At 42.0% G+C, this 18,986-nt stretch overlaps 1 protein-coding gene across 8 annotated transcripts in view; it reads left to right on the forward strand.

Annotated features, from left to right (window-relative positions):
* CPNE8 (copine 8) overlaps positions 1–17,843 on the forward strand; it is a 108,889-nt gene extending 91,046 nt beyond the window's left edge. For 5 of the 8 annotated variants that reach the window (XM_033958655.1, XM_033958657.1, XM_033958653.1 and 2 more), the window contains 5 exons: positions 2,173–2,300; positions 2,781–2,883; positions 5,891–5,948; positions 12,709–12,782; positions 17,211–17,843. In XM_033958655.1, the coding sequence (XP_033814546.1) occupies positions 2,173–2,300; positions 2,781–2,883; positions 5,891–5,948; positions 12,709–12,782; positions 17,211–17,414 (567 nt within the window). In that variant the 3' untranslated portion in view covers positions 17,415–17,843. Of the gene's footprint in view, positions 1–2,172; positions 2,301–2,780; positions 2,884–5,890; positions 5,949–10,670; positions 11,383–12,708; positions 12,783–17,210 lie in introns of those variants that run through there. The other 3 variants (XR_004540647.1, XR_004540648.1, XM_033958656.1) reach the window with 3 other exon arrangements.
* Positions 17,844–18,986: the final 1,143 nt, after the last annotated feature.

The raw sequence follows: 18,986 nt of genomic DNA on the forward strand, positions 1-18,986 counted from the left end.
GATGGGGCAGGGATGGGGACTGAGCTTGGGACGGGGCAGGGACTGGGACGAGCTCACGGGGACGGGGCGGGAACGGTGATACATTTTTTTTTCCCCATGTCATTCTCTAGTCTATAAAATATTGAGTGGAGTGGAACCCGTTGTACTACTATTAATTATTTCTATAGCACTACTAGATGTACGCAGCTTGTAGGTACTATCTCTGTCCCTAGTCGGCTCACAATCTAAGTTTTGTGTCTGGGGCAATGGAGTGCCAAGTGACCTGCTCAGGGTCACAAGGAGGATATGGTAGGCACTTTAGGATGCAGGGACTATGAGTTAAAAGCAACCTTGAAAACGTGGGCTTTTAGTCTGGACTTAAATACTGCCAGAAACAGGGCTTGATGTACCGACTCAGACAGTCTGTTCCAGGCAAGAGAGACTGGCTCGATGATCGGAGTTCCTGGGAGGAGTATAGGAGAAGATAAGAGAGATACTGAGGAGCTAATGAATGTACTTGTATGTCAATAAGATAAGTTTGAACTGTATGCGGAGACAGATAGGGAGCCAGTGAAGTGACTCGGGCAGCATTTTGAATGGATTGAAGGGAGAGAGGTAGTTTAATGGGAGACAAGTGAGAAACAGGTTGCAGTAATATAGACGAGAAGTGATAAGGATGTGGATAAGAGTTTTGGCAGTGTGTTCTGAGAGGAAGGGTCAGATTTTTGCAAAATTTTAGAGAAAGAAATGGCAGGATTTGGCGGTCTGTTGGATTTGTGCAGAGGATAGAAAGGAGTCAAAGATGACCCTTAGGTTGCGAGCTGTTGAGACAGGGAGGATGATATTGTTATCCACTGAGAGAACGCATGGGGAGAGATGCGGTAGGTTTGGGCGGAAAGATAATTAGCTCAGTGTTGGCCATGTTCAGTTTTAAATGGCGGCTGCATCCAGGCAGCAATGTCAGACAAGCAGGCTGAGACATTAGCTTAGATTCCTGCAGAGATTTCTGGTGTGGAGTGGTAGATTTCAGAATCATCAGCATAGAGGTGATATTGAAAGCCTTGGGAGGAGATCAGAGCACCAAGGGAATGGGTATAGATGGAGAAAAGAAGAGGTCCAAGGACAGAGCCCTGTGGAACCCTGACTGATAGTGGGATAGAAGTGGAGGATGATCCACCACTGCATACACTAAAGGTGCATATATCTTCCTGGGAGATTCTGACAATTAATGCCAGCCTTTACCTTTGGGGGGTCATTGTAATGGACACCCAGTTCAGGGCTGTTGGTCTCCAACTTAGCAAAACTGGTCCATAAATTGCTTGGAACTCAGAGGCATTTGGCTGGCATTGCAGGCCCTGGAGAAGTTCCTGGAAGGCAAGGCAGTCAGGGTATTCTCTAGATAAGTAGTTGACAGCCTTCAAGTACCTTCAAGACATCTTCCCTAATCTGTCTGAGGCAAAGTTCAAAGCTGGTGCCTTTGTCGGACCACAGATAAAGAAGATTATGAAGTGCAAGGAATTTCCCAAGAACCTACGCTTGGAACAGCTTTGTCGCAGTGGTTCAGAGCTTCCTAGGCAATCACAAGGCTGAAACTACATGGAGTTGGTTGAGAATTTGATGAAGAATTATTGTAAAATGAGCTGTAGAATGTCTCTCAAAAGTCCAAGTCCTTGATGCTCATCTTGAGACAGTCAAAGAGGATACAGGAGCAGAATATATTGGACTTCAAACGCCGCTACCAAGGACAATATAATGAGAACACGATGGGAGACTATATCTAGGAGTGATCTGTGAAAGTGATTTACAATATAATCGCAAATCTCAAAAAAACTACTCGCTTCTAAATCTTCTGTGGGCATCTTTATATAACATCAATATAAATACATGTTAATTGTGATTCATATGTTGCTTTTTACTACTTTATAAAAATAAAAAGATGGAAATTTGGCATATTTTACATTTTAAATAGGTAAATTGCAAAATTTGACAATCCTGGTCAACAAAAGCAAAGCTTTTTGGAAATAACAGATATTTTCTATGCTTTTTAGGCATGAACAAAATTACACTTACTGCCCAGGAACAAAAAACGTATTACATTGTGAATTAATTATGGTGTCTGTCCACTTAAAGCATCTGCTTTTTTCATTCAGTTCTTTTCTTCGCAATCATCTTTAATTTTTTTTTTAATTGCAGAATGGAAACCCACAGAACCCTTACTGTAATGGAATTGATGGTGTGATGGAAGCTTATTATAGAAGCCTAAAAACTGTACAGCTTTATGGTCCAACAAATTTTGCTCCTGTGATAAATCATGTTGCAAGGTAAGAGTGTGATACTTTGCTCAAATCAGCTTTGTTTCTATAAACAAACAGGTATTAATATATATAATCAAATGTATAGCATTGCATAGATTTGTTTACAAGAAAACCAACTTTAAAAAAGTGAGTAAAGCTTAATTCTATCCAAGCTTTTATTGTTCATCCAAGCTGTTAAGTTCATGAACACACAAGTTCAAAACTTTGACAATCAAACATGTTTAAATTAATCCGAAGTATGATTCTCAGCCTCCAAATTGGTTGGAGAAACAAGCTATAAACTTATTTAGACCCTATCTCCCCAGTGAACGTGTACCCTACATTAGCCATAGAGAGAGTTACTGCACTTTAATGAATCTCTGGCTACTGAAGAAAATAAAAGAATTGTATATGATGACATATTTTTCAATTATTTTCATTATTTTTTGTCAGGCTATTTTCTGTTATGGTATTCTACAGTGACTTTAGTTTATTTTGTTCATTTAGGTATGCCTCTTCAGTAAAGGATGGCTCCCAATATTTTGTTCTGCTGATTATTACAGATGGTGTTATCTCTGATATGGCACAAACAAAGGAGTCCATAGTTAACGTGAGTATAAAACATTTTAGAGTATAGCATATTTTATTATTTGGCTGAATACAAATAATGAAAAATATAATTCAGCCAAATATGAATGCCAACTTGAATAATGGGCATTGAGCTTTAATATACGAGGGTGGTTTGAAAAGTTTGGTAAAAAAGCAAGTTAAATTACATAGTCTCCATTGAGGGCTATACACTTAGTCCAGCGATTTTCCATTTTTTTTCGTATCATAGGAAAAATAGCTTATGAAAACACTGGAAACTCACTGAACTAAGTATATAGCCCTCAATGGAGACTATGTAATTTAACTTACTTTTTTACCAAACTTTTCAAATCACACTCATCACTTCTACAGTCTGTGTCCTGTATATGGCAAGACTGATCAGGATGAGCTGGAATTAGCTTTGAGGGCAGTTCAGCAATGGAGAAGGGAAGGTGATGCCAGACAGATTTCTAAGGTTGTGTCTTGATCGCCCCACAGCTTGTGTTCTTTCATTGCAGTTAATTTTCCCCAATATCTCACTCTGTCATGTAAATGCTCACATAGGACTAGTGCCTTTTTTTTCTCCTTTTAGGTTTCTCATCACTTAAGTTTCCTTTTTTTTTCTGCACTGCTCATTTGGTCCATTTAGTCCTGATCGAGGTTGAGCTTTTGTCAAAATTGAATAATTTTTCCAGCTAGGCCCCGAAAACTTCCAGTGCTCTAGGACTTTGTCCCTAACTAGTGCCTGTGGTGTCTGAGGCTGGACCATAATTCTTTTTGTAAACTCCATTTACAGATATTCAAGAGAATTAGTAAAGGTCGTAAGAAGCACAAACTTATTTTTGGCATCAAGAAGCCCAGTCCATCAACTTCAGCATTGAAGGCATCAGTCCCTATGGCTCTTGGAGCTGTATTGGACACTGGGACGCATTGACATCAAGAAGGTCAAGGTCAAGAAGAAGTCAGGCCTTATCCAATCAGGAGCTGCTTTGATACGCAGCTCCTGATTGGATAAGGCCCGACTTAATGCAGGAAGAGGTGGTCAGAGTGTACCGCGAGTGATTTCCTGCACTCGCGGCACAGCGGCTGCTCTCCTGCTGCCCTCTTTAGGCTCCCCCATGAAAAAACGTATTCACAGTTTTTCGAGATTCACGGGGGTTCCTGGAACAGAACCCCCTTCAAATATCGGGGGAGTACTGTACATTGTATTGTATTGTACTATATTGTATTCTACTGAATCCTACTGTATTTTGTATCTTTGATGATATGTATCAGTTCTCTTGCTGTGAACCTCCTGGAACTTCTGGCTGGGCGGTATATAAGAAAATAAATTATTATTATTATACATGGGGAAATACGGTAGTGTAAATGCTTATATCTAGATTGTTAAAACAAAAGTGTAGTATTCTATCATATACTGTACATACATAGCTGTAATCTACTACTGCTGCTATTTATCATTTCTGTAGCGCTACCAAGCATGTACTGTACCTCAAACTTGGAAGAGACAGCCCCTGTTTGAAGACCTTACAATCTAGTTATGATAGACAAACGGGACAAAAAGGTGCATTTATATACAGTGCTCGGGTAGGGGATTTACAGAAGGAATTATAAGACGGGTGCTTAGCCGATGGGTTGGATTTAGAAATTGGAAGAAGCTTCGAAGAAGTGGGCTTTGAGCATGGATTTGAATACTGCCAGAGATTGAGCTTGATGTACCTGGGGAATTTCAGAGGGAATGTTAAGACAGATGGTTACGTAGCAGATGGGCTAGAGTTAAAAATTAAAAGCAATTTCTAAAGAAGTGAACTTTGAGCATGGATTTGAATGCTACAAGAGATGGAACTTGATATACCCAGTCAGGCAATTTGTTCCATTCATATGGTGCAGCAAAGTAGAAGAGACGGAGTCTGGAGTTGGATGTAGAGCAGAAGGGTACATATAAGAGAAACTTACCCGATGAGCAGAGTTCCCGGGGAAGAGTATAGAGAGAAAGGAGAGAGACTAGGGAAATGTGGAGTGAATACACTTGTAGGTCAGTAAGAGGAGTTTGAACTGTATGTGGACATGTATAGGGAGCCAGTGAAGTGACTTGAGAGGAGTAGCAACATTGGTGGAATATGAGATGTGCAGAATTCTAAACAGATTGAAGGGGAGCAAGATGGTTTAGCGGAAGACCAGTGAGAAGCAGGTTGCAGTAGTCTAAGTGAGAGGTGATGAGAATATGGATAAGGGTCTTAGATTCCACCGATTTGTCTGCCTAACTTCAAAACTACATGCCATCATTTTCGGGTACCATTTTATAAAGTAGCACATAGTAGAAATATTGTTATTTATGCACGTATGTGCAGTATTCTGATCATTTACACATGTCCTTGAAACCTAAATGTTGGCACCTTCTTAATAGAAATTTATTTTTTGAGATTTAGTATCCTCTGTAGGGGTAATTTATAAAGATTTTTCCACATGTAAATCTTGTTTTAAGTACAGAAAATAACAGGGAGAATTGCATAATTGCATACATGTAAAATAGACATGCATGGAAAGTGTGTATCTACTTTTATGAGATCTATGTGTGGGCACTATTGGAGACCCCCCCATACTAAGCCACGGTAGAGGCTAAATGCTAAACGCTAAATGCTCCGATGCTCATAGAATTCCTGTGAGCATTTAGCGCTTTGGACCATGGTAGAATCCTCTACCATGGCTTAGTAAAAGAGGACCATAGTTTGGGCAAAGCAGGTGGTGGTGTGGTATATGCATGTATTTTATAAAATATACAAATTCACATGCTTTAGAGCGTATAGAAATATATATGTGTTGCCATTCATACACCAATAGGGTAAGATCTGGAGGCTTGTTTTATAAAGTCAGGTGCATATGTTGCTTTTATAAAATAAGTGCCTTTTTGTGGAGGCATCCAGGTAGAAAATCAGCCCCAAGTCTAGAGTGTAAATAATGTCTTTGTGCTGAAGAGACTATTATATTTTGTTTCAAGTATAACAACTCCATTTATTTTTCCTTTAAAGGCTTCAAAACTTCCAATGTCAATAATCATTGTAGGTGTTGGAACAGCAGAATTTGATGGTAAGCACAAATTTCAAACAAAATTCTTAAACTGTTCTAATCTAATCTAGTGTTCAATTTATATACCGAATCCTTTCCTGAAGGAACTCGATTCGGTTTACAATTAATTAAAAAATAAGATAACATATAGTAGATTGAATGGAAAGAGTAATATTAGTTAGGATTAGATAGATAAATTTTTTAATATAAATCTTTATTAATTTTTCATTCCAAAACAATACATTAAAATATACATATACGTATAATTAACTTCAAAATTGCATTTACATCAATCATAGAAATACTTCAAAAATATTTCCCCCCTCCCTCTCTCACACCCCAATACAAGGACAAAAACAAAATGCATTATTTCAGACATATAGTGAAAATCATATTGAACTTATTGATCAATGAAAACATCAAAATATAATACTTCTTTCCGAAATTACTGTAACTGACCTAAGAGTCAGGCAGTTTATTCCAAATTTCCACCAATTTAAATGACAAAGTTTTTTTAAGTTTCCCGGAACATTTAAGTCCTCTAGAAGATGGAAATGATAATTTATAAATTGATATAATCCTTGAATGACAGGATCAAATATTCCATAAAGGAATTTAAAAATGACACATGCACACTTAAACTGTATCCTATAACAAACTGGGAGCCAATTAAGCTTTCTCAACAACAGGGACACACGATCGTACTTTCTCTTTCCTCATTGGCCGCTCTATTCTGCATTAGCTGTAGTCGATGTAGGCTGCCCTGTTTAATACCCAAATATACAGAAAGAATTACAGTAATCCAGCTGAGCAAGCATAGTGTACTGTACTAATAATGTATAGTGTTCCTGATAGAATAATGACCTAACTTTCTTCAACATACGTAAACTGAAAAAAGCATTTCTTTGCCAAGGAATTTATCTGATCATTAAAATAACAATGAAAGTTAATTTTTGGGAAAGGAGTTTTCAAAAGTCATTTACTTAACTAAATAGGTTGCTTGAAATGTTCCTGTACATGGAGGAAATATGTGTGCAGGGATCAACAACATTTGCACCTTTTACTTACAAGAAAAGTTAACAGACTTAAGAGGCAAGGTTAGGTTAAAGGAGGCAATAAAACATACAGTTCAGTATTTTTCAAACTCATATACATTATTTTTCAAGTTAACATAAGAAAAGTAGGTACAAATCTCTAGGTAGCTTTTTCTTCAGGTGGTTTTCAAAGAAAGGTATGTTTCCATTCAGAATAGAGAGTTGCGCGGGGACAAATTCCACCCGTCCCCGCCAAAGTCTCACCCGTCCCCATGAGGAATCCCACCCGTCCCCGTGAGGAATCCCTCCGTCCCCACCCATCCCCGCGAGGAATCTCCTCCGTCCCCGTGAGGAATCCCCTCCGTCCCCGCCCGTCTCTATAAACGTCAGAAATAGTTATTTCATTTAATTATGCTACTGAATTAAAGGCTCTGGTAGAAACCCATTTACAAATAAGCAAAAAGACTATATTAATTTGGAAATATTAATTGGAAACAGGTTTCTACTAGAGCCTCTTGTTTATAAATTTTTATCAACACAACTAATATACAGTGGTGCCTCGCATAACGGACGCCTCGCACAGCGAACGCTGCGCATAACGAACTTTTTGTCTTGCTCCCTATAACGAACTTCGTTTCACACAACGAAGTCGCCCGAGGGGCCCGGGGGGGGGCGGAACTACTCTCGCCGAAGCCGGGAACAGCAGCACCCTCCTGTCTAAATGCAGTGTTCCATCATCTCCCTCCACCTTACCTTAGATGCCGAGTTTTCCGGCTTTCTTTTTCGGCCAGCCACACACTTTCAAAGAGCAGCACATGCGCGCATGCTCCGTTGTTCAATCTTCTCCTCTGACGCAACCGGAAACCGGAAGTTGCAGGAGAAGAGAACATTGATCAACTTCAGCAGCTGCGCGTGCACAGCTTTTTGAAAGCGTGCGGCTGGGTGAAAAAGAAAGCTGGCAAACTCTGCATATAAGGTGAGGTGGAGGGAGGGAAATGTAGGGCTGCAGAACGAATTATTTTCTTTTACATGTATTCTTATGGGAAAACAGGGCTGCAGAACGAATTATTTTGTTTTACATGTATTCTTATGGGAAAACGCGTTTCACACAACGAACGTTTCACATAACAAACTTGCTCCTGGAACGGATTAAGTTCGTTGTGTGAGGCACCACTGTACTACTTTATCCTGAAGCAAAAAAAAAAAAAAAAAAATAGAATTCTTTTCCTATCTTTGTTGCCTGGTTTCTGCTTTCCTCATGTTCTCATTCAGTTCCTTCCATCCACTGTCTCTCTTCCTTCTGCATCTTCCATTTGCTCTATTACTGTGCCTCTCCCTTTCTCCCCACTTCCAAATTGGTCTGGCACCCATCTTCTTCCCTCCGCTCCCCCATAGTCTGGCATCTCTGTCTTCTTCCCTGACAGCGTCTTCTCCCCACTCTCTCTTCCCCATTTCCTTTCAGCATCCTTCTCCCCCCCCCACCATCTTCCCCATGTCCTGTCAGCGTCCTTCTCCCCCCTCTGTCTTCCCCATGTCCTGTCAGCGTCCTTCTCCCCCCTCTGTCTTCCCCATGTCCTTTCAGTGTCCTTCTCCACCCTCTGTCTTCCCCATGTCCTTTCAGTATCCTTCTCCCCCCTCTGTCTTCCCCATGTCCTTTCAGCGTCCTTCTCCCTCTCTGTCTTCCCCATGGCCTTTCAGCCTCCACACACACACACACACCCCGTCTTCCTCATGGCCTTTCAGCGTCCTTCTCCACCCCCTCCCCCCGTCTTCCCCATGTCATTTCAGCGTCCTTCTCCACCCCTTTGTCTTCCCCATGTGCTTTCAGCGTCCTTCTCCCCCCCCCCCCCCCGTCTTCCCCATGTCCTGTCAGCGTCCTTCTCCCCCTTCTGTCTTCCACAAATGCTTTCAGTGTCCTTCCCCCCCACCCCGTTTTCCCCATGGCCTTTCAGCGTCCTTCTCCACCCCTTTGTCTTCCCCAGTGCTTTCAGCGTCCTTCTCACCCCTCCTTCTCTCCCGCCCCGATCGACCGACCGACAACAGCCCCGGTCTGACAAACCTCCCTGCCCTTAACCGCGAATCTAAATTTCCTTCTTACAGCTGCTGTAAGGTAATTTAGATTCGCGGGGAAGCGCCACAAAACTAAGGGGACCTGGCCGGCTGTGCTGCACCCGGGGCGGGGCGGATCACCCCCTCCCTTGGTAGCCACTTGAGCCGCGAGCCTACTCCTCCTTACCTACCCTGCCTGCAGCACAGAGCCGAACGGAAGTCTTCCCGACGTCAGCGCTGATGTCGGAGGGAGGGAGGGCTTTGTTTAAGCCCTCCGACGTCAGCGCTGACGTCGGGAAGACTTCCGTTCGGCTCTGTGCTGCAAGCAGAGCAGGTAGGGAGAAAAGCCGCACGACTTAGTACATCCAGCCCCGCAGGAACCCCGCTACCCTCGGAGGCGTCCCCAAGGGATCCCCGCGACCCTAGGGGGCATCCCCACGGGATCCCCGTGACCCGAAGGGGGAACCTGCGGGATGCCCGCGGGTACCGCGGGATTCCCGTCATCCCCGTTCCCGTACAGCTCTCTAATTCAGAACTGCTGCAAAGTCTGCAGGTAAAAGTGCCTGTGGACTATGTAGCAGTGGGCCAGGTTTTATTATAGTACAACTATGTGATAAGTCCCAGAGTGCATGTTTTATAAAGGCAACAAAACACACAGAAGATAGCTTGTCTATTTTTTGGGGATCTCAGCAATGTTACTCAGTAGCAAATCGGTGTTTAATTTTGCTAGAGTTATACACCAAATCTTCACCGATCTACTGTTCTATTGCGTTTCTTTCATATACACTTTCATATACTTCTTTCATATACACTTTCTCTCATATACACTTCTCCCTCTGTATTCTCAGTTTCAGCAATTGTGGTTTTGATTATTCGTGGTTTATAGGTTGCTGGCTCCTCCCCCCCACCCCCCCAAATTACATCAGCTTGCATAGAGAAATCGCTGATTCCAAGCGTTTACAGAGAAAAATCGCTGATTCCCAGCACTTTTGTCACCGTATTTTGCCTCTCCTTCAGGAACAGGCTAGGTCTCCCACCATGTTATTTATGGTTTCACCATATACACAATGGTTTTTAATAGAAAACAGTGAATAATGTGGAAAAAAAAGTTATTTGCGGTGTTTCTATAATCGCGGGTCTGTTAATCCCCTATCACAGCGAATACGGAGGGAGAAGTGTAATACCAAACTGTTTTCCACTTTAGAGCATTATTTTTTATATAAATAAAAGTTCGATAACTTAGCTTTTCTTCTTTATCCTCTACTCCCTCCCGGTCAGCTAGGAGGTTCATTCTGCCGATATGCACATGTTTCGTGATCCTGCTGTCTCGAGGCACATTCCCCCTAAAATATAAAGTTAATGTTTAGCTAAAAGATTCTCAGAAGTATCCTTGGCAAATATTTACTATAAATTATATATTTTCAAAAGTACCTTTTATCTGCCCTGCAATCACTCGTTAGCTTAATTTCTTTGCTTCAGAAATGGTGGCAGCATTTTTCTGAATGGTTTTAAAACTGACATTCCAAAACAGATGATTTGTTGTTAACCAGTCACAGAGTCTGTTCTCTCATCCATTCAACTTCAGCATTTAGCCCGAATAGAGTTACCTCATTAAAGATCCAGTTCTGTTCTTTATAATTCAACTGCCTTTTGTCTACAGAGAGAGACAAGTGCTGATGGAGGCTCTGGGAGAGGAATGAGGAAGGAAAGAGTACACACAGGCACTGAGAGCTGGAACACATTGATTGTGAAGGAAAGAGAAGCTGAGGGAAGACAGAGAGAACTATGAAAGAGAAAGCAGAGTTGAAGTGGATGCAAGCTGGAGGAGGGTGCATGGACAGTGATAATAAGATAAGTGGGTGAGGGATAGACTGAAGAAAGAAATAGATGAGGAGAGAGAGGAACTGCATGGGATTCAAACAGCTAGAGACTGATAGAGGAGATAGGCTGAGAAGAGAGAATCAGGTTGGAGGGAAGAAATACTGAGTGAGACTACTGAGAAAAAAATCAAGAACAAAGAAAAGATCATTTTCAGATTTGCCTGCACTGCCTTCTTGGTATGCAAATCTCTCTCATGCATGTTCATTGTGGAAATCCTGAAAACCTGGCCTGCCAGTAGATCTCAAGGACCAGAATTGGGCAGTCCTGGTCTAAAGCATGTGAGGACTGACTTAAAGATCTCAGTATGTATACTTTGGAGAAAAGGCAGGAGAGGGGAGATATGATAAAGATGTTTAAGTTTCAAGTTTAATTTTATTTTGATAGACCAACTATCTTATCAGTCTAAGCCAGACATGGGCAACTCAATCGGGTTTTCAGGATTTCCCCCAATGAATATGCATTGAAAGCAGTGCATGCAAATAGATCTCATGCATATTCATTGGGGAAATCCTGAAAACCCGATTGGATTCCGGCCCTCGAGGACCGGAGTTGCCCGTGTCTGGTCTAAGCGGTGTCAAATGTTGGTCCTCGAGGGCTGCAATCCAGTCAGGTTTTCAGGATTTCCCCAATGAATATGCAAGAGATTTATTAGCATACAATGAAAGCAATGCATGCAAATAGATCTCATGCACTGGATTTTGGCCCTCGAGGATCAACATATGACACTCCTATACTACAGGATGGAAGGAGGGGATACTAGTTACCTTAGTTTCCTATCAAAAAATTAAAAAAGAGGGAAACACAGTAGGAGAGGAGAATGGGCTAAGTCTTGAAATTGTGATGATTGGATTTATATAGTGAAAGCACCTTTAAACAGAAATGTTTTAAGTTTGGTTTTGAACTTAGCTAAGCAGTCTTCTTTTCTAAGGTAATGAGATATAGAGCATTCCATAAGCTTGGTGCAGTAACTGAAAAGATAGTTTTCTGGGTGGTGTCATAAACTATATCTTTGCAGACTTCTTGGGGTGAGGGAGGTTCTTTCATTTGTTATAAACTATATGATGCCATAAATGCACATGAGGCACATCTTTCAATTGAAAGAAATTCTGGAATGAGAGGGCATAGGATGAAGGGTTTTTGCCAGGTGTAGATGGGCTACTGGCTTGATGGACCATTAGTCGGACCCACTAAGGCTATTCTTATGTTCTTATTTTGCCTGCCCCCACCACTCCTGGGTCTTCCATATATCCCTTTCTATTCCCAACTGCCCTCCCTGACACCCTTGTGTCCACATCTCTCTCTTCCTCCCCCCCCCCCCCCATTTTATATTTCTGTTTAATGGGAGGTTGAGCAAGGCAGTTCCAGGGGGCCCCCGCAAGTGAGAAGTCGTTTCCTTCTTCCCTCCCCCCCTCTCCAATCCAAAGGCTCCCTGCCTCACCTTTTAAAATTTAAGGGCATCCCGGGTGCGGCAGCATTTCTCAAGTGCTGCCTGGGCCTCCTCAGCTTTCTCCATCGCAGCCCACTGAACTGGAAATAGGAAATTGTATTATAGAGGAGGATGGCAAGTACTTTCTCCATCTCTACTATGCTCACAATCTAAGTTTTTGTATCTGGAGCAATGGAGGGTTAAGTGACTTGCCCATGTTTACAAGGAGCTACAGTTGAAATTTAACTCAATTCCCCAGGATCAAAGTCTGCTGCACTAACCACTAGGCTACTCCTAGTATTGCTGAACACTGACCTGTTAGATTTTTTTTTTTTAATCTTTATAAATAATTTTGCTGATGTATTGTCCATTGTTTATTTTACTTTTAAAGCCATGGTAGAACTGGATGGAGATGAAGTCAGAGTCTCATCAAGAGGAAGAATAGCAGAGCGAGATATTGTGCAGGTAAGTACAATCGAAAGGCCCAGCATTAATGCATGTAATACAGATGTTTGGTTTTATTTCAGTTGAAACATTACAGATATTCTGAGTCTGTTCTTTGAAATCTTTAAAAATATTATAAAATATGTTACTGACACTGGAATTCTTTGTGTGAGAATATAATGACAGTAAAAACTCCACCACATGGGCCATATCGCGCATGCTGTCCTAGAAGGACTTTGCTGAAATCAACCAGTCATCCAGGTACAGATAAAAAAAAATGCCCTCTTTGCATAAGGTGCTGCAACTACTATCATAATCTTGGGAAGATATGGGGAGCCTTGGCCAGACCAAATGGAAGCGCACAAAACTAATAGTGTTGTCCCAAAATCGCAAAGTGAAGGAATCGCTAATGAGACTCCTTGATTGGGATGTGGCGGTACGCCTCCATAAGGTTGAAAGACGTGAGAAACTCCCCAGGCTGAACTGCTAGGATCACGGACCTTAGGGTCTTCATATGAAAAAAAGGAACCCAAAGCTCCCTGTTCACCCCTTGAGATCCAAGATGGGACATAAAAATCCCTCTTTCTTGGGAACCACAAAGTAAATGGAGTACCTGCTGGTGTGTATCTCATGAGGGGGCATCGGAATCGCTGTCTTGAGATCCACCAACCTCTGGAGAGTCTGACAAAACACCCATTTCTTCCAAGGGGACCGACAAGGGGAGGAGAGAAAGATCTGGCAGGGACAAATTGAACTTGAGAGCATAACCATCACAGATCACCTCTAGGACCCACTGATATACTGTTATCGCGGTCCACCCCCGGTAAAACTCCCACAACTGGGCTCCTACTAGGAACTGGGGGACAGACCTGAACACTGTCATTGTGCAGGTTGAGAAGAGGGGGAGAGACCAGAAGAGTCACTGCCTCCCTGGCGTGTACTCTGAAAGGACTGCATATGCTGGAAAAAACGACCCCTGGTAGAAGAAGCTGCAGGAGACCTGCCAGGATGATATCGGCAGAACTTTTGGAGATGACTTCAGCCGAACCTCACCTATTAGACTGCTGAGGCTTGTCCTCTGCTAACCAAGATACCTTAGTCACCTAAACTTTGGACCAGCTTATCCAATTCCTCTCCAAAGACAAAGGAACCCTTAAAGGGAAACCTACTGAGTTTGGATTTAGAGGCCAAAGCCGACGACCAACCACAGAGTCACATGGTACATCTAGTAGCCACCCCCAAGGCCATAGACTTAGCTAAAGCCCACAACAAATCAAACATGGCATCCAAAAGATAAGAAGAGCCTAACCCCATCTTCTTCACTTCCTGGTCCACCAGCGTCAAGTCATTAGACTCCTTGTCCAACTCATGCTCAATCCATCTGAAGCAGGCTCTGGCCACCAGACCATTCCAGCATTTCAATCATTCTCATGAAGCTTTTTGAAGTATCTTGAAATAACAAAAAAATGTTTCTTGTGAAGCGAGCCCTTTCATAATGTATTTTCCTTCCCTTCTCTTTCCTCCCTTTTATTTTTATTTTGATGCATTTGCTTACTTACCCTCAACCTTTCCCCTTTCTTTTCAGGTGCGTTGATCCATTCAAACTCCCTTTTTATTTATTTTTTAACTATAGATAAGTTATATCCCTTATTTTTATTTCTTTTTTTTATCTCTGTTTATTATAAACTGTTTAGATACTTACTTGATAAATGGGATATCAAAAATAAAGAAACTTTAGATCTAAATCATTGCCTGAACCGCCAAGACCGCTACATCAAAACTTTGCTTCAGAAGAGACTCCAATCTCCAGTCCAGGAGGGTCTCTCAAGGTTGAACCCCCTTCCACCTGGACCGTATGCCACGTAACAATGGCTGAGATCATTGCATCCACCACCAGTGGGCGCAAGGAGTCCCTGTCGACATCAGGGATAGGATATAAATGAGACATAGGCCGCGCCGGCTGGAAAGGGGCATCCGGGACCTTTCACTGTGCGTGCATAATCTCCCAGATATCTTGATACATGGGAAAGGAACATGAGAGTACCCAAATCCCTTGAAGAAAGAGGATCCACCAACCAAGGAGCCACCTTGTAATCCTCCTCAGAACTCAAAACAGAGGACACCTGAAGGATAGGCTCCTGCAGTTCTTCTCAGTGAAAAATATGCACCACTGAAGCGTCCTCCCCCCGTGGGCAGCTCCAACACCCAGCCATCCGTGTCATCCACCCCCAAGAGTCCTGCACATCACCTGAGAGACACAGTTCCTCATCTGGAGACAAATCATCCACGAGGAAAACTTTGTCCTCCCAAGAGAGATGCTGCTGCATAGGCGGAGGCGGGAATGGCAAAAGGAGCGCCAGTGCCAAAGGAAGAGACTACCACCTCCCCCCAGACGAAGCCGGGACCACCAGAGAGTGTGCAGGGACACCAGCCGAGTGCATGCAATAAGCCTTGTACATAGCAAGCACAAAATCTGGGGAAAAGCCCATGGCTGGAAGGGAATTATTCTCCACCACCAAGGAAGAAGCCTGCAAGACCTGTTCCTGTCTTTCTAATCTAGGCAAGAGCTCAGCAGAAGACTCAGCCAAAATGGCGGAGTTTCCTGCCAAATAAGAAAAGTCCACAAAAAAGGTTCACTCAAGGTCAAGAGCAGTGAAGAGGCCTGAAAATGCAAGGCTGTGGTAAGGGAATCCCTCTTGTATGTGGCTGCAAGGGAACCATCGGCCTGCCCACTGCTGATCAATGTGACAACCGGGGAATCCACAGTGCCTTCAGCAGAAATGGAATGCTGGGCGTCTCCGCCATCGCCGGTTGGCTTTCCCCTCTCAGCTGCCATGGAATTCCTCTTGCTGGCACGTGAAGCTGACACCGAAGAAGATTCCCCTTTGTGCAGCCACATGCAAAAGATACAAATGCCGGCATCGTTAAGGCCTTGGCAGGAGCACACGAAGCACTTCTTCAGCCGAGAAGCACTCATTGTGAAACGCATGGCAGGTCCAATTCACACACCCAATCAGCAAGAGAAGGGAAAATATCGAAAAACTTTCCTTCAGACTGGCACTAAAACTGAATGGCTCTGCCTCTATTAATAAGTCTTCTTTTTTTTTTTTTTTTTTTTTAAGGAGCAGACCCCACTGGCTCTCAAAGTTATAGTCAGTGCCCTCAGGCAAGGCATACAGCTGAGGTACCACTATCAATAAAGGGGAGGTGGGGGAATGGGGGGAGGGACTCGGCTGCCTGAGTGTGACATCTCTAAGAAAAAAAAGGGACCTTTGCGGGACCCAACCTCTGTCCAGACAAGAATGGGCCAGAAAAGGCCTATCCCTTCTAACAGTCCCCCAACTAAAGGCCAAACAGGACTGCACAGACTTACCACCTCCACCTGCTGGAGACTCAGAACAGACTGATTCTAAGGGGAAATGTACAGCCCACTTGTGCTACTGCTAGAATTCAGTGTGTTCTCAGTCTCCACCTACTGGCAGAGAAACGTAAACCCCATAACTGTGCCGATCTGGAGGGACACCAAAGAAACTAAAAGTATGAACTTCAACTCGCAGATTGCAGTTATGGTTTTATTTGCAGTTTCTGATCCTGATGTCTTTTGATGATCCAATTTATGCAAATCACTGGAGGGTTTTGTTTGTGGTGGTGGTGGTGGTGTAGATTCAGTTCAGATCACAAGCAAAGAAAAATGCAGGGAGGTAAAAAAAAAAAAAAATTGCCTTTATTCAAACAAAACGAGTAGAATTAACTAAATAAAGGAAAGAAAACTGAAAATAAAACTTAGGATTGGTACCCCAACATAGATTGAGCAGGAACATATAAAATTTGAGCAGTAATTGAACAAATGTATTTAATCTGAATTGTAGGAGCCTGATATGAATACAGCCTCTGCCTTCCCAAGCTAAAAACCTATCTTTTCTCCAAATACCTGACTAGCTGACTCATTCAAATATACGATTGTGTTTAATGTTTATAATCTTTTGTAAACCGCATAGAACTTTTTAGTAACGCGGTCTATAAGTATAATGTTATGTTATCAATACCTAGATACTCTAGTAGTCAATAAAGGTACCTGATTGTAGGAACCCAGCTACAGAATTACCTCTTAGCATAAAATTTTCTGTTAGGGTGCAGGCTATATGACCTTAGCATGTAGGTCCTTATTTTCTTTTGCCAAAGATAAGACTTACCCTCTCTTCTATTAAACTGCGCTAGCAATTTTTAGCGCAGAGAGCCGCGCTGAATGGCCCGCTCTGCTCCCGACGCTCATAGGAACTCTATGAGCGTCAAGAGCAGCGCAGGCCATTCAGCGCGGCTTCCCATGAAGTTTAATAGAAGAGGCCCTTAGTTTTTATTTTATAACTTTAGTATACTTTCATACTTGATGCTTTCAGTTTTCCAAAGCAGATTTTACATTCTCTTTTTCTTCTTATTTTATTTTTCTAGTTTGTGCCATTCCGGGATTATATTGACAGAACTGGAAATCACATATTAAGCATGGCAAGACTTGCTAAAGATGTCCTAGCTGAGATCCCAGACCAGTTTCTTTTATATATGAGGTCAAGAGGATTCAAGCCATTCCCTGCACCACCTCCATATACACCACCTATTCATTCACCACCTACTCATATTTTACAGACTCAAATCTAATTGTGGTCAACATTTGTTAAAAAAAGAAAACATTTAGAGCTGCTAAATGAGTGCTTTAAATCATGGGCACTATAAAGAACAGAAAAACAAGGCCATTTTCATACCAGTTCCTTTTAAAAGGTTTTGGGGGAGAGAAGAATTGTGTTTACAGACCAAAACTGTATATAAAGTTAGTTACACAGGCAACTTAAAAGCTTTTGAATAGTCAGAGCAGAATGCGTGTTTCAAGTCTGAATTTCCCATGGTTTCTTTAGGGAAAGCATGTCACATTTCAATCTTGTCTTTCAGCACCCTCTGACTAGTGTATATTTATAGATATGTATAGATATATATGGGAATGCTATTCCATTGTATCAATGTTTACATGTTACTACTTTTTAAATTTAAATACTTTTATAACTATTCTTAAAAATAATTTTAAATATTGAATTGTGTCTTCTAGCTTTCAATAGTTACAGCTATAAAACAGCAATAGCCTTTTCAAAACGCGCCTAGACAGATAGGAGCGTAAAATGAAAGAACAAAAACTGGATTTTGAAACTTTCACAAAGGTGCAGGTTTATATTTTTTAACATAAATAACATGAAGATATGTACTTGCTCAGCATAAAAGGCTAGATCAGTGGTCCCCAACCCACCAGGCCAATCAGGTTTTCGGGCTAGCCCTAATGAATATGCATGAGAGAGATTTGTATATAATGGAAGTGACAGGCATGCAAATCTGCTCCATGCATATTCATTAGGGCTAGCCTGAAAACCCGATTGGCCTGGTGGTCCTCCAGGTCAGGGTTGGGGACTACTGGGCTAGATCACCTCATACACCTAAACAGCTGTATAGAATATCCACAGTAAAGATACATGAGATATAGTTACTTGCATTACTTCTATTATATGCAAGCAAATCTTAGCATATTCATTTATTCATTGTGAGTATCCTAAAAAGCTACCTAGCTAGGGCTACCAGAGGACAAATGAGGGAACTGTTGTGTACATTAAAAGGGTAATTCAATAACAATGTGCCTAGTTTTAGGTAACAAGAAGGCACTTTGGAATGTTCTGCCTTCTTATTTGCAGGAAGAGTGTTCTTTAACTTCTTTTCAGAAACAGCATAAGGCATGTTTATTTTGGCAGTCCTTTCCAGATTCACCCTTGGAATTGTTTGTTTAGAGCAGGGGTGTTCAACCTTGGCCCTCATAAGGTCAGGTTTTTAGGATTTCCCAAATGAATATGCATGAGATCTGTTTGCATACGATGGAGGCAGTGCATGCTAATAGATCTCTAGCAAATTCATTGAGGAAATCCTGAAAACCTGATTGGATTGTGACCCTTGAAGACTGACATTGGACACCCCTGGTTTAGAGGAGGGTTTAATAATACTTTGTTTTTTTGTGTATTTGGGTGACTATTTGGAGTTCTCTGCCAATATGTGATTTTATTTAAAATTATAAATCGCTTAGATTGCATTGTAAGTATGTGGTATATCAAATTGAATAAGTCTGTAATCTGTACTTATTTGGAGCCCATTTGTCACACTACCTACCCATGGGCATAAGCCGAGTCTCCAATAACCTGA

The sequence above is a fragment of the Geotrypetes seraphini genome, chromosome 9, assembly GCF_902459505.1.
Source record: "Geotrypetes seraphini chromosome 9, aGeoSer1.1, whole genome shotgun sequence".
Lineage (NCBI taxonomy): Eukaryota > Metazoa > Chordata > Amphibia > Gymnophiona > Dermophiidae > Geotrypetes > Geotrypetes seraphini.